Source organism: Stegastes partitus, unplaced genomic scaffold (genome assembly GCF_000690725.1).
Source record: "Stegastes partitus isolate 25-593 unplaced genomic scaffold, Stegastes_partitus-1.0.2 Scaffold3749, whole genome shotgun sequence".
Taxonomy (NCBI): domain Eukaryota; kingdom Metazoa; phylum Chordata; class Actinopteri; family Pomacentridae; genus Stegastes; species Stegastes partitus.
The window spans coordinates 1-15343 of NW_007581480.1; the positions used below are offsets into that span (position 1 = coordinate 1).

Here is a 15343-nt window from a genome sequence, read left to right on the forward strand (position 1 = left end):
AAGAGCAAAAAGAGAGCCTCAAATAAATAACAGAACAACATATTAGAACTGTATGTGTTTGTTGAAAAGTTGAACATGATGTACTCTTCCTTTGATATTGGTATTTGCTGTGCATATTTTATGGTTAAAAGAGAAGACAAGCTGTTTGTGCAAACATTTAACGCTTTTTGTCATCCAATCAGTATTGTCCAACACCCCAAAAATATATAGTTTACTGTGATTTAGAACCAGTAATAGCAGCAAATAATGACATATAAGAATCAGTGTCTGCCATTTTTGCTTGAAGAAAATGCTTTTCAAGTTTTTACACAAAAAGCATTTCTGGAAAACATTTGAGGCAAGAAATGAGCTATGCAGTTGCTGAATCCAACCTTGTTTTACTTCAACAACAGCTAGTGTGGCCATTTTACGAAGGTTCTGCGAGGCAAAAATTTGCATAAAGTCCAGTTTACTTTATGCAGATGAGCTCCTGGAAACTCCTCGTTGCTGGAAACTCCACCGATGGTTCCAGAGCACGACGCAGGGAGTTCCCGAATTACTGGGAAACAAGATCTGATGGATCCTGTGGACACCTGCTCAGGATCCTCAGCAAATCTTCCATCGCGCATGGTGAATGGTCACAGCTTAGGTGACTCTAAACTAAGAATTTTGCTATCCGAAATATATTTAATAAAGAAAGCTTCCCAGTTTCATTATCTAGAATTTCAATTCTATTTTTCTTTCTCAAAAAAGAAGCTCAAATGTTAAGATCTAGGTTTTTCAAACTTCCTGTTGCACCCAAAGTGACAGAGAATCATTTTAAGGTTTTTAATGGAATATATCCCTCTGCTGATTTCCTAAGTTTTGGATTTGAGACCTCTTCTTTTTGCAATGAACATGTTGAAACTACAGACTATATATATTCTATGAATGTATGTACTTTAAAGCGTTTTGGGATGATTTACATCACTGGTTATCTAAACATGTACCAGCTCCTGTTTTTAAATATGAAAATATTTTGTATGGTTTTAAAATTAAGAATTTTTTGCACAACATGTCATACCATTGTAGTTATAGCCACATTTTTTTAGACACAAAAACAGATTTCTAAAATTTAAGCCAAATTGTTGTGTTTCATAAAGAACTGTGATTATTCTTCTCATCACTGAAACACATGAAGAAACAGACTGCTGTGAACTCCTCAACATTGGTAGAAGATGTAAAACCCATGGACAACCTCTAGCTTCTCTGATTTTCATCCAAAGACAGAACTCTTGTTTCTTTCTTTCTTTTCTGTTCTTTTACTTTTCTACTCTCATTATTGTTATTATTTACCTATTCGTATAATTGTAGAAAAATGATTTCATCACATTAATAACAAAAAAAACCCCCAAACAAACAAAAAAACTTGCTAAGGATCCTTAACTACTGACGCACATTGCATTCACTGGGTAAAAAAAAAAAGAGACACCCTATCTCGTATCGTGAATCTTTTCTCTGGGCCTGGTGCTTTCCTGATCTTTTGTTTCTTGAAGAGCCGGCAGACGTCTTCTTCACAGATCCTGATTGCAGGTTGAGTGTCAGAAGAGAGGGGGGGCAGGGCTGCAGGAGGCATTGATGGTTGAGTAAAGAGATGGTCAGTGCAGGTGTGGGGTGTCAAGTCCTTTTCGAACATGCACAAGAACTGGTTCAGGTCGTCAGCCAGTTGTTGACCCCCTACAGAGGTGGGGTGTGGTGGTTTGTAGTTGGTGATGTTCTTCAGGCCTTTCCACACTGATGCAGGGTCGTTTACTGAAAGATGTCTCCACAGCTTCTCGAAGTAGCTCCTCTTAGCTGCTCTGATCTCTCAGTGTGTTCCTGGCCTGGTTGAACAACACTTTGTCCCCACTCTTTAGGCCTCTTCTTTGGCCTGAGGCAGCCCTCTCAGTTTTGCATTGAACCATGGTTTGTCGTTATTAAAGCTTAAATGAGTCCTGGTTTTACCCAGTGAATGCAATGTGCTTCCGTACTTAACCACTTTTTACACCAAAAATTCAATTGGGAAAACAATTCACATTTTGCTGAAACGACATAGAAACAATACATTTTCCTTCAGTGTGAACAAGTTCAGGTTTTCTGGCTCGCTTTCCAGAGTTGGCTTCAGCCAAAAAAAAATACTGAATACCTTCATTGAACTGGTCTTTTGTGAGAGATGGGATGTTTTTGAAAGATAATAACTTGTAGTTTCTAATTAATACCTTGCTTATTTTAGCTAAGCATTACTTACACAAATGCAGATACAGTAAAGTTAAGTCCCACATACATGGATGGATAAATGACATGAAACTTTACCATAAGTCACTGTCATAATTAAGCATGTTTCGAGCTATTATGTATTCTCAATCCGTATATTGCACTGAACCTATGATCCTGTTTTAGTTTTTTCTACTGGGCACAGTGCACGTCCTTGAAGATAATGTGGCTGGTGAGAACCGGTTCACCCACCTGGAGACAGTGGAAAGTCCTCTTTTCTGTCAGATACGATTGTTACTTTAGCTTCACGCCGTACCAACAACATCCACACATGTTGCTTACCAGATTTCAAGGACGTGGACAGAGCGCAGAAGAGGTATGCCTGTCCACGTCACTGGTAACTGGTCAATTAAACTTGGTAGCGTACAAGTCTTATCTAGGCTCTGGGCAGTCCCAGCCCAAAGAGATATCTGCAACCTGAAACAGGAAAAACTCAGTTCAGCTGGACATGAGATTGCTCTCTGTCTCTCTGAATTCCAGCGCTGCCTCACTTTACCTGTGACCTGAATAAATTCTACATCTGAGAACTGAAGATTTCTCCGGTTTGTTCTTGGGCTTCCAAATAAAGAATCGGGTCTAACATCACTAAAGTATATGACAGGACGCAAAGCCCTAAAGCTTTTGGATTTATTATTAGAAGTTACTATAATAAAGCCCCTCACACCTTTTTCTTTGTTTTCTGTTGTTGTGGTTTTCTGTTAGTTCATCCAATCCATGGAATAATGATGCCTCAGACCTATTTCTCCATATAGTACAGACAATGCTTAATTAGATTTTTGTATTGTACTTTTGATATGGTTTCGATTGTATTTATTATCGTTTCTAAATAAAGATTTTTTTTTTTAAATTATGAAAACAATAACGTCCAGCTGCCTTTCACTGTCCTCTCCTGCAGGGGGCAGTACAGTGCGGAGCTGACGAGCTACCAGCCAGCAACAGGAAGAAGAAGAAGAAGAAAAAGAAGAAGAAGAAGAAGAAGAAGAACGTTCACTGGGCTACTATGGTACTAACTCTGTTCTGGGGTTAAGTTAATCAAAAGGACCATCACCAGTTTTTGCTGTTTTTGGTTGTGATTGGCCGTAGTGCAGTGGACACAACAGACATGCACCGCTGCATCACCAGGTAGTACATTTTCCATGCACTAACCGTTCATTTACCTGCAGTTTGTCACCAGTGCAGCCGCACCTCTCGACCTTTGGCACACTTAGGGGTACAGCTAATATAGGTCGCTATATTCCATTAAATAAATATTCATTACAACGTTTTCGTTTGTTTAAACAGGAAAAACATAAGCAAAATTCTTCCTTACGAGACGATAGATAGTAGCTGACGTGTAGCCACCATACGGTTATAAGGTGAGTTACTCCAGGGCTGTTTATGCACACGGGACTGTTTTTAACGGTACGTTTAGGCCATTATGTAGGTGAAATGTCGCCTTACAGGTACGAAAAGATTGGAAAAGATTCAGCCAAAACTGCAAACTAAACATCGGTTTGCTTTAATCCGTAGTTTTCAGTCGTGATCCCACTTGCAGAGGTCTGTAAAAAGGAATTACAACAGGTCAGCAACGTAAAGTTATTTTGTAAGTTTAGCTAACTGAGCTGTTATTCTCACTCAGTGGTTCAGATATTATTCACATTCTAAAACTACCAATACCACCAAGTCATTTAATAAACAAAAAGCTAAAATATAGCTGATCTGTATTGGTGACATTTTCACAGCAGGATATCTCAGTTCAACTATTTAAATAGCCCCATGTCACTCTGAAGAAGCTGGAGCATTCCCACTTGTGATTCATTTCATTTGTGTACGTCTTGTGCCTTAACTAATACTAACAACCACAGTTGTCCTCAAATGTATTCATACCCTTCCATTAAAGAAAAGGCAAAATTCACAGTAGTCACTCAATTAACTAGAAACTGAAAAAAGTAATAATAAATAAAAATTTGCTAAATTATACTTTAGTGAAATCAGACTTTGCTTTTGAATTGTGGTAGAAAAGAATAATTTATAAAAACAAACAAAACTGTCCCAGACAAATTAGAGCACTTTGCTGATGAGCAGTGGGCCAAAATCCAAACACCTGTCAACAGGTGCAGAAGTCTGATTGAGAGTTACAGAAAACACTTGATTGCAGTGATTGGCTCAAAGGGATGCTCAACAAAATGTTAGTGGTCCCATCATGCTTGTTTGATTGTTTTGTTGTTGTTGTTTTTTTAAGAAAAATATATTTCTGTTCAACCACAATTCAAAAGCAATGTCCTGATTTTCCTTAACTTTTTATTTATTATTACTTTTTGTCAATTTCAACTTATTTCAGTGACAGCTGTTTATTTCCTTCTTTAATGGGAGAGTATGAATACATTTGAGGACAACTGTGTGCAATTTTAACCTAAAGAACCCACAGCAGTTTTTTTCACTTGAAGAGTATCTATTCTTGAAACTATAAGTTTATTCATAGATTTGATTTGATTTTCAGGCAGTATCTCTCGCTTCAGCTTTGTCTCACAGCTCTTGGTCTTTGTGTAATAACAACCAAAAAAAAACTTTTTTTAGATGTAGGATATGAAACATTGCTGACTTCATCATGCACACAATATTTGTCTTTCACGAGAGACTGGACAATACATCAAGTGGTGTTTAATACATAGTAATAACTAAGATAATGAATCTAAACTTACAGCAATATTGTCAGACTTACCAAAAGAATTAATAGCCTATTTTTTTTTTTTTTTTGGAATTTCTACACACAGAAAATTCTATCTGTGTGTGATGTTAATATGACTACTACTTTATGAAGACTAAGATAAAAATATCCCGACAGCTGTGATTGACCTCAGGACTCAGTCTGAAAATGGCTGCTATGTATCAGTGATTCAACTGCAGCTGATAAATTTTGACAGCTCACCTCACTGAGGTGAAGGAAGGTACACAGTGTGACTGTCCATTAGATCCTGAACAGGATGGCTCCTATTTACTTCTTGGGTTAATTTATAATTCTAAGTAATAATGAAGGTACTTTTGTTGTGCGTAATTGCAGCTGGCTCTGTCTTCAGAGACGTTCATATGAATCGTGCTGCTCTCTGATGCCGAAGGTATTTATTAAACTCGGAGGAAGGACAACTACAAACGGCAGCAAACTAAACTTCAGCCCTTTTTAATGCTTTTTCAAAATCTTCTCGTCGTCTCTGTCAACAGCTTGGTTTAAGAACTGGTGGAGGCTGAAAGATTTCCCTTTGAATAGTTAATTACTGCAGTATTGTACTTATTAATTGACATATGTATAGGTAGGACTATTATATGGTTAGTAATTTGGATATACATGGATGGAGGACTCCTGCACTGTTGCAGAAACCTTTAAGTTCTATGGCTTTACACTTCTGTGACAAGAAAAGCAAAAATATGACAATACAGCTTTTAATGCTGTACTACTATTCTGGTAGAATAATTGTAGCAACTGGACTTGCTTGAATTCCTTGAAGACGTTTCAGGAGGATTTTCAACAAACACAGCATTCCAGTACACTTCAAACCCACCAACAGCCTGAGACAGAAACTGGTTCACCCTAAGGACAAGACACCGAGACACAAATAAAGCAATGGAGTGTACGCAGTCCAGTGCAGCGAGAAATGCCAACACCTGTACATTGGGGAGACAAAACAACTGCTTCACAAGCGCATGGCTCAGCACAGAAGAGCCAGCTGCTCAGGACAGGACTGAGCAGTCCACCTGCATCTTAAGGACAAAGGACACGCATTCAAAGACATCAACGTACAGATTTTGACCAGGGAGGACAGATGGTTTGAGAGAGGGGTGAAAGAAGCCATCTATGTCAAACTGGAAAGACCATCCCTCAACAGAGGTGGAGGTCTGAGGCATCATCTTTCACCTGTTTACAGTTCAGTCCTAAAATCTCTCCCCAGGAAGATGAAACTGCATTCACACCTAGCCACAAAAGACCCTAACGAACCCCTTTGTGGCAGGGGGAACGACTACCATAACGAGGGAGAGGAGCAACAAACCCCCAATTGAAACCAAAACTCAGGTGTTAATGGTTCCTTTAGGATATAAGTGTCTGGAACTCCCAGCTAATCAGTCAGAACTGATGAAGCCTCTTGGATGAGAGGTGAAACGTCTTCAAGGAACTCAAGCAAGTCCACTTATTACAATTAATCTACCAGAATAACCATGACCTGGATGACTGAGAATCTTCACAGACATGCTGTACTACTAATTAAATCCAGGACATACGACAGTGTTATCATGCACCACTGGAGCTGATACTAATCCACAGACATACCAGATTTTCACATTCTCTTCTACGATTGTCACGTCTAGGTTTGTTGTCGTGCCGCAAACAAGCTCTAACATGCGTTTCTTGTATAAATTTTGTGGTACAGGTTTGCTGAGCAGCACTGGCATTGTTCGGTCCGCTGTATGAGCTCTGCAGCAGGGAAGAGAAGAGCTCTGCCCAGTGCCTTCCCAGTGTTGGACCTGCCCCTCAAGCCCATCCACCAAAGTGTGTTTGAAGCAAACCTCCGAAACAGCAACGCCTGCCGTAAGAAGTAGGTTCTGTTCAGCTTTAATTATATACGCTCAGTTAGAATGTCCTTACTGTATGACTTATTTGATTAGTCTTTTATTTTCATTTATTTAGCCTTTATTTAACCAGGTCACTGCAATATTAGGTCCTGCACCTTTGTGGAAATACCACAACCATGGCTAGGAGTAGAGAGAACTCAAAAATATTTTTCAATGCAATGTATGATGAAGTATAATGCATCAATAAAGAAATGAGAACAGCAAAAAAAAAAAAGATGTAATTTTTGTCATATGACTGTTGGTTTAAGCTGAGTCAGTCATGTTAAGGAGCGCAGAATGTTTTATTTTCTTATAGAATCTGGTAGGTGCAAATGGTTTACTTTTGTTCTGACTTTTTTGGGTTCAGAATAATAACAAAAAAATTCTCAAAATACAATCTGGAGTAACAACACCCTCCTTGTGTGTGTATCAACATGCCCCATTAATTAAACATTATTCACTCCTCGGGTTTATTGTGCTGCACTTGTAGTCACACTAAATAGAGGAGCACAGAGAATGCCATTCTTTAGCTCTGAACATTTCCCTCTCTCTCTGTTAGGTACACAGAGTTCAGTGAGAAGTTGAAGGAAGGTGGAGGGAAGAACGCCATAGCCAGACACACTCAGAGAAACAGGAAGTTGCTGGTCAGGGATCGGCTCCGACTCCTGTTGGATGATGAGGACTTCTTGGAGCTTTCGCCTTTTGCCGGTTTGGGTCTTCCGTACGGCGACATCCCATCAGCCGGCTGCTTGACTGGTCAGAAACCGCTAGCTGCAATCCTGTGTCTTTGGTACTAACTATAGACTGTGTAATCTGACCAGTTTGACTACAGCTAACTGCCTCTGATTTACTCTGTTTACCTCTTTTTTGTGTGTTTATTTCAGGCAATTATCAGTTCATTTCTCATTTTGTGTCATTCCAAGTGTGATAGTTTATGTGTGACCCATGTACTGTATGTTTTTGTGTATGTGTGTTCATCCAGGCATCGGGAGGATCAATGGCCTTTGGTGTGTGTTCATTGCCAATGATGCCACAGTGAAAGGTGGCACAGCATATCCAATTACAGTGAAAAAGCAGCTACGAGCACAGGAAATAGCTATCCAAAACCGCCTGCCTTGTGTCTACGTGGTCGACTCAGGAGGGGCTTTCCTACCGCTGCAGGTTATCATACACCTCTGATTCAATATGTATTTGAGGCCAGATGGATCTGAATGCTAGCTGAGCTATACTTTCTAATGCTTTTTTTTTGTGTGTGTGTGTGTTTGTCTAAATGTCCAGTCAGAGATCTTTCCTGATAAGAACCAGGGAGGAAGGACGTTCTACAATGAAGCCATCATGTCTGCCATGAAGATCCCCCAGGTAAAGAATTATGAGTAAGCCAGGAATGTAACTGTATAAATATAAAGTACATGTTACTGCTTCTGAGTCCATGTAAGAAAACAAAGTAGATCAAAACAGTTAATATATGTACACAGTGAAACAAACATATGTAGTGAATGCTACATATTTAAATAGGCCTGTTTTCCTGCTCATATTTTCATTGCTGTCTGTTCACTTTGTTTTGCAGTTTCATTGTTGTAGAATGAAAAGTTGGATTAAAAAAGTTATAGAGTTTTAAGTACAAATAATACATATGAGCATACAAGGGTAAATTAGCCCACACAGTCGTGACTCTGATGGGGTGGAATTGGCCGGAACGTGCACAATAGCACCAGTCAATTAGGTGTGAAATCCAGCGATGCGTAGTGTTCTGACAATACACTAGTTATTATAACAACTATAAACAATAAATATTAACAACAAATTACCCTTCAAGCATCAAGCCCTCCTTGTATCTTGACCTCTGTCTTGACAATCCAACAGCCTTGCTATCCGACATAAAAGAAGGTTTTACATTTAGTGTCGGATTATCGAGTTATGACTGTATTTAATTAAAAATTTTCATAGGGATTCACACAACCCATGTTTTGGGACAGCAAACTGCAAGTGTAGCAGACCTGCTGTTGGTTTTTATCTGGTAAAATTAACTTTACTTGATGAAAAAGTACCAAAGAACAAAGTCTGTTCATGAAGTGAGTACAAACGACTGAGTGCAGGATTCTTTTGTTCCTTCTCTGTCAAGTTTTTGATGCTTCAGCTTTATGTACCACATTATCAAAATTTTACTTTCAACCTTAAAAGTAAATGTCCAGACAGAAAAGTCACACAACTGCATTTAGATTTGATAATATCACAGCTCTTGTAGTTTAAAAAAAAAAAAAAATGCAGTGTTGATATGAAAACAATGAATGGTCCTGAAGGTGTCAGTGGTGTGTGGCTCGTGCACGGCGGGTGGAGCTTACATCCCAACTATGGCGGAGGAGGCAGTGATGGTGCACCGGATAGGAACCATATTCTTAGGAGGACCGCCACTTGTCAAAGCTGCTACAGGAGAAGAAGTGACACCAGAGGAACTGGGAGGAGCCACGCTTCATTCAGAGTACGTCCATAAATCAAACCAACCCCAGATAGAAACAGACGTGTGGGTTCGCATCGTCAGGTGTCCGTTTCTCTTCTTGTTTCAGGGTGAGTGGCTGTGTGGACCATTTTGCCTTGGAGGAGAAGGAGGCGTTTGATTACACTAGAAACATCATATCCACACTAAACTTCAAATTGCCTGAGGAAGAAGAGGAGACGGAGAAAAGGAAAGCAGAGGAGGAGACGCTGTATAGTTCAGATGAGCTTGTGGGGCTCGCTCCAAAGGAATACAACTACAGTCTGGACGTTAAACTGGTACAGAATGCAAAAACACTATCACACAAAGCTATTACCTCTGTTTTATTTAGTAATTTACTGTCATTGCTGTCTTACGTCATTTCAGCATTAATAACATGCAGCTCATTGTTTATCTCTGTCTGTCCAGGTCGTCAGTCGACTGACAGACGGGAGCCGCTTCCAGGAGTTCAAAGCTCGTTATGGAACCACACTCGTCACAGGCTTTGCAAAGATCCATGGGTAAAAAAACACAAGCACACATATAGACATTTGAACAGAGCTCCCAAAGGGATATCCATCCATCCATCCTTTATCTATACACCCCTTAATCCTCACTAGGGTCGCGGGGGTCTGGAGCCTATCCTAGCTGACTTAGGGTGAAGGCAGCGGACACCCTGGACAGGACGCCAGTCCATCGCAGGGCTACACTTCGAGACAGCCAAGCACACTCGCATTCATACCTACAGACAATTTAGAATCACCAATTAACCTCAACATGTTTTTGGACTTGTAGGAGGAAGCCGGAGAAGCCGAATTCACAGCACAGCAATTGTCTTTAACTTAGTATATGCTGATTTTGTCATATGAAATTGCATTTGCCTTTGCCCTAAGTCGGCTGGGATAGGCTCCAGCCCCCATGCGACCCTAGTGAGGATTAAACGGTGTATAGATAATGGATGGAGATGATGGATGGATGGACATTGCATTTATGAAATCAGGATTTTAGTGATGCCGAACAACAGCCTGGATATTGCCATGAAATGAGTGTCCTAGTCTGGTACAATAGTCTTAATGGGCTGCATTTCAATCTTTGTTTTATACTTGCTTGGTTGTCTTACAACAGAAGACCTTCTTTATTCGAAGGTCTGCTGTCCCTATGCAGAACGTTAATATGATAGAATGACTTCATGAATATACTGCTTAGTGCATGAAAAGTTGCTAAATGTTGTTAGAAGACATCAAGACTTAAACTGCTTCCTACTGAAAGTGTCTGGCGACACTGCCTCCTACAAAATGTACACCAACTTTGTGTGGATGATGTAGGGAAGAAATCATTTTAAGTGACAGCCTCTGACAGTTCTTTATCCACTACTTTCAGTTACCAGTTAACTTTTCTGCTTAAACGTTTTTTTTTTTTTTTACATGTGTAAATCAGATCCCTTGGCAGCTACCAGACTTTTAGCCAGTAGTGACGGCAGTCTGAGGTATTTGTATTGCAGCGATGTAATGAACCAATCAGTTTATCCAATCAATTTTTTAAAAATCATTAGCTAATATTCTATTTTGCCACCAACTTCTCAATATTTCAGTTTAAGAAAAAAAAATACTTGTATAATGTGCTTCCTGTGTGAATGATTATTCAGTGTCATTTCTGAAGCAGCATATGCTATTTTTGTGTGTGTGTGTCAATGTGCTGTGTTAGCCACCTGGTGGGGATAGTAGCCAACAATGGAGAGCTGACATACCAGGCTGCACTGAAAGGAAGCCATTTTGTCCAGTTGTGTGACCAGAGAGACGTCCCCCTCCTCTTCCTCCAGAACACAGCACCTACAGCAGCTCTGACACTGGCCACAAAACAGGTTTTCACTCCCAGTAAAACACACACAGGCTGTTCTGGTCTGTGTCAATACATGTGATAACTCAGGGTATTGAGGCTGTGCAATGAGAAAAACTTGACAAAACAGTCCCGCTGACTTATTTTACTCTTCTTAAAGGACACTTTAGAGTCTCCAAGAACACATAGCTTCAGCATTATGGATTAATAATTTTCAATTCTGAAGCCTTAATGCCTAATCAGCGTGACTCAGAATGACCTTTTGTTGTTTCAAATTACCATTCTGTGTGTGTGTCTCTTTCAGGCAGAGATAAATAGTAACCGTCTGAAGGCTCAGGGTTCAATGATGTCTGCAGTGGCATGTGCCTCCGTCCCCAAAATCACCGTGGTGATTGGTGGTTGCCACGGTGCCGACAGCTACGCTATGGTAAGCGACTCAGTAAACATTAGTGTTTTACCTTTCAGACTTTAAAGGTAAAATCATCTTGAATGCAGAAATTAAGTGTAACTGTCACAGAGCATGAAATCTATTACACATGTGTCCTTCTGTCACACTGCAATGGGCTCATTTTGAAAAGTCACGATGACCTTTCATCGGAAGTATGACTTCAGCGGAAAACCACGTATAAGTAATTCTTTCTAAAAAAAACCTCTCTGCCACGGGAATGATCTTGTCTAATCAAAGTGTAGACTTGCTGTAAATAATTTTCCTGCTAGTTATGTACAAGTGTCGTAATTCAGGACGCACATTTGTCCAAGCCTGTGGTGCCTGAGCTTTTATTAACATGTGATTGGAATTATCAATTAGATTGTGAGGAATTAATTACCAGACGCAAGGTTTTTAAAATAAAAACAGGATGTGATGTTCTATAAATCATGCTGCAAATGAGAAAGAAGTAACTGTGGCTGCTGTTTCTTCTCTTTTAGTTTAGGATCAGATCAAGTATCTTTACTGTTTAATGTGTATCTGTGTTTTTTTTTTTTTGCTCCACTTTCATTTGAAGAAAAAGAAATTGTATTTGAGAGAAAATATTCCATAGGTGTGCAGCACTCCATACTGATTTACAGATGTACACATTTTCTCCTTGACTTCACATTTATATTCGACCTTGTAGTCACAAATTAGGAAGCTCATATTGCTGCTACAGATGCTGCAGTAATGGTTCCAAAAATTCTGAGCACGTGAGTTTCATAACTTGTGATTCCTACAATAGGATTTGTCCACATGCAATAAAGATTTTGAAAATGTTTAACTGTATGTTTGTGGGTGAGAGAAAAATGATAGACATATGCAACTCCTGAAGAATTTCTCTCTGACCTCTAATTTACTGACACAAATGTGTGACTATTTTCTACAATAACAAATTCTACTGTGACACTTGTTCACTTATTTTGCTCCAGTCATAAAGTACCTTCATGTGAGATACCCTTAGAAAGTGCATCCTTTTGCGTTGAATTCTCCTCAAAGCAAAAGAGCTGGTGTGGGGCGCCGCTATAGCTCACCTGGTAGAGCTGGCGTCCCATGTACAGGGCTACAGTCCCGATGCGGAGGTCATGGGTTCGAGTCCCGCTCATGACCCTTTCCCGCACATGTCCTCTCCCCACTTTCCTGTCTCTCTTCCACTGTCCTATCAAATAAAGGCACAAAGGCCAAAAAAATAACTTTAAAAAAAAAAAAAAAAGCAAAAGAGCTGGTGTAAGTTCACACTGGAAATCCTCTACCGTAAACTTGGCTACAAAAATCTGAGTGCTCATAGACACTCGTCGAGTCCCTTGTTTTTTTCACCAACACACGCCGGAATTTGCAGTTTGCTGTTAAAATCGTCCCATATGGCTGCATTTGTTCAAAGTCACCAACTCGGTGCTAGAAAAATTTCACATATAAATGCAGTTCTTACTGCTGTAAAGAGTAATCATATATTGCATTCGTGTAGTGTTAAGTTTATAATCCTTTAAATCCTGTTTCCTGTGTTTCTTCAGTGTGGACGAGCATTTGAGCCGAACTTTCTGTTCCTGTGGCCCAACGCCAGAGTGTCAGTGACAGCTCCGGGTCACGCTGGCTCTCTGCTTCCCCATAACAGTGAGCAGGAGGAAGAGCAGGAGAAGCAGGAGGAGAAACTGAACAGGAGGTTAAAGGAGGAGAGCTCAGCTTTCTTCTCCTCCGGCAGGCTGTGGGACGATGGAGTCATTCTGCCTCAGGACACCAGGAAGGTAAAATAACAACAGTTTGTTTCATCTGCTACAGAGCGGCTTAGGGGACGTGTGGGAGTGCTCTGTTGTCCTTAGCAAAGTTTTTATGTTTGTCTGTTTTTCGTCTGCAGGTTCTCAGAGACACCCTGGACATCATCAAACAGCAGCAGTATCAGTTGTCCACAGGAAAAATGCAATCAGCACTTCTCCGTATATAGTGGCTCTCTATCCGTCTCTGGACACGCCGAGACGACAGCATATGTCTGTCACTTAGTTTAAACTGCTGCTGCTATTGGACCAACAGTAATTTGACTTGGACTGGGAGCAGTTCTGAGTTTGGTCTGATTTGTATAAACTTGTAATAATTTAATCTTCAATGTCTTGAGCAGGAACTTCAGGGTCTCTGATTTTTAGACCAGGAAAGATCAAGTATTTATACAATTTACTGACATTTTTTGCTGTTTATATGTTTTTACAAGGATAACTGTGTACTGTACATGTAGACATTGAGTCAAAACATGCTAAAGAGTCCTGGAAAAACCTGCAACTGTACGTCATTAAGTTTTTTTCTTCAACGCCACTTTTTCATGAAGTCTCGGGACCCTGAAGGTTCACTGCATCGTGACCAGCAGACAGATATCTACTGCTACAATACAGGAAAGATTTGTTACTACAAGCAACATTTGGACTTCAGCCTTAAATCATCCATCCATTATCTATACACCACTTAATCCTCATTTGGGGGGGGGACGGCAGCTGGAGCCTATCCCAGCCGACTCAGGATGAAGGCCTGGGACACACAGCCCTATTGCAGGGCTGCACTTACATACAGACAACCACTTTACACCTACGGACAATTTAGAATCACCAATTAACCCCAACATGTTTTTGGACTTGTGGGAGGAAGCCGGAGAACCCTGAGAGAACCCACGCTGCACGGGGAGAACATGCAAACTCCACACAGAAGGATCCCAGGTGTCCTTACCGGGATGCTCTAGCTGCGAAGTGACTGTGCTAACCACTGAGCCACCTTGTAGCCCTTGACAAAAATGAATTAAAAAAATAATAATGTGGACTGTACAACTTTTCATGAATGCTCAATCAGTTCTGAAAGTTGAACTGAATTAACTGTTATCATGTTTGTGCCTCAGTATTTCATGTTGAAATCATTCTGTGTTTTGTTTTGTATTATGGTAATATACAACTTCATACAGTTCAGAAAATAGAACTAGTTGTCTTTTGCATTTGCATTTATTGCGTTAATCTGTGCGAATGAGGATCTACTTCTACACGATTCCAGATTCTGAATCAGTGACATGATGAACAATAACAGTAAAAAGTTCAAGATTTTATTGATTTATGCTTCTGAGATATTGTTGTTTAATGTATACTCAAATTTCTATGTGCAAAAGACAAGGTGAAAGTTGCGCAACAGGCATATGTGTGTGTGTGTGTGTGAAAATACTTCATCAGTTTTCACTGATAAAATGTAGAACCTATAAAAGAAGATTGAGAGTCAGAAAACCTGCTTCAACATCAGCACTCATTAACTTCTGAATGATAGAACGATGAGTGTTTTCAACAATATTTTACAATATCATCAGCATACAAGCTGATCTGAAAATGTTGTGAATGATGCCTGAGATGCTGATGGACTGGAAAACCAGTGTATCAGTGAGATTATTACTGTTATTATTACAGTGAATTAGGAACTTTTAACTCTGTGTGTGTGTGTGTGTGTGTGTGTGTGTGTGTGTGTGTGTGTTCAGTGAACTGCATCAGTCAGTTCAGTTTCTGTTCAGTCTGACTGAGGGAGGTTTTTGTACGACGCTTTTTCACTGTGTGAACACCCACTGACTGTTGATGTAATGGACACTCTGACAGTAATAAACTGCTGCATCTTCAGTCTGGACTCCACTGATGGTCAGAGTGAAGTCAGAGTTTGATCCACTGCCTGTAAAACGAGCTGGAATCCCTGAATCTCTGGTGCTA

The 15343-nt window shown here is 40.0% G+C and overlaps 1 protein-coding gene across 1 annotated transcript; it reads left to right on the plus strand.

Annotated features, from left to right (window-relative positions):
- The first annotated feature begins 3338 nt into the window (after window positions 1-3338).
- Window positions 3339-15343, plus strand: LOC103376268 (methylcrotonoyl-CoA carboxylase beta chain, mitochondrial). The gene is made up of 12 exons (XM_008306648.1): window positions 3339-3393; window positions 6672-6836; window positions 7412-7608; window positions 7835-8013; window positions 8131-8211; window positions 9153-9331; window positions 9417-9624; window positions 9755-9846; window positions 11030-11186; window positions 11466-11588; window positions 13142-13372; window positions 13483-15343. Exons 1-12 carry the CDS (start codon window positions 3374-3376, stop codon window positions 13567-13569), a joined length of 1719 nt encoding a protein of 572 aa, XP_008304870.1. The 5' UTR covers window positions 3339-3373; the 3' UTR covers window positions 13570-15343.

Bases quoted from the DNA above. Each gene is read 5' to 3' on its own strand.
- LOC103376268 (XM_008306648.1), top strand. From the start codon at position 3,374: ATGCACCGCTGCATCACCAG. The intron at 6,837-7,411 runs GTAGGTTCTGTT...TCTCTCTGTTAG, and splicing joins AGCAACGCCTGCCGTAAGAA to GTACACAGAGTTCAGTGAGA. The intron at 7,609-7,834 runs GTCAGAAACCGC...GTGTTCATCCAG, and splicing joins ATCAGCCGGCTGCTTGACTG to GCATCGGGAGGATCAATGGC.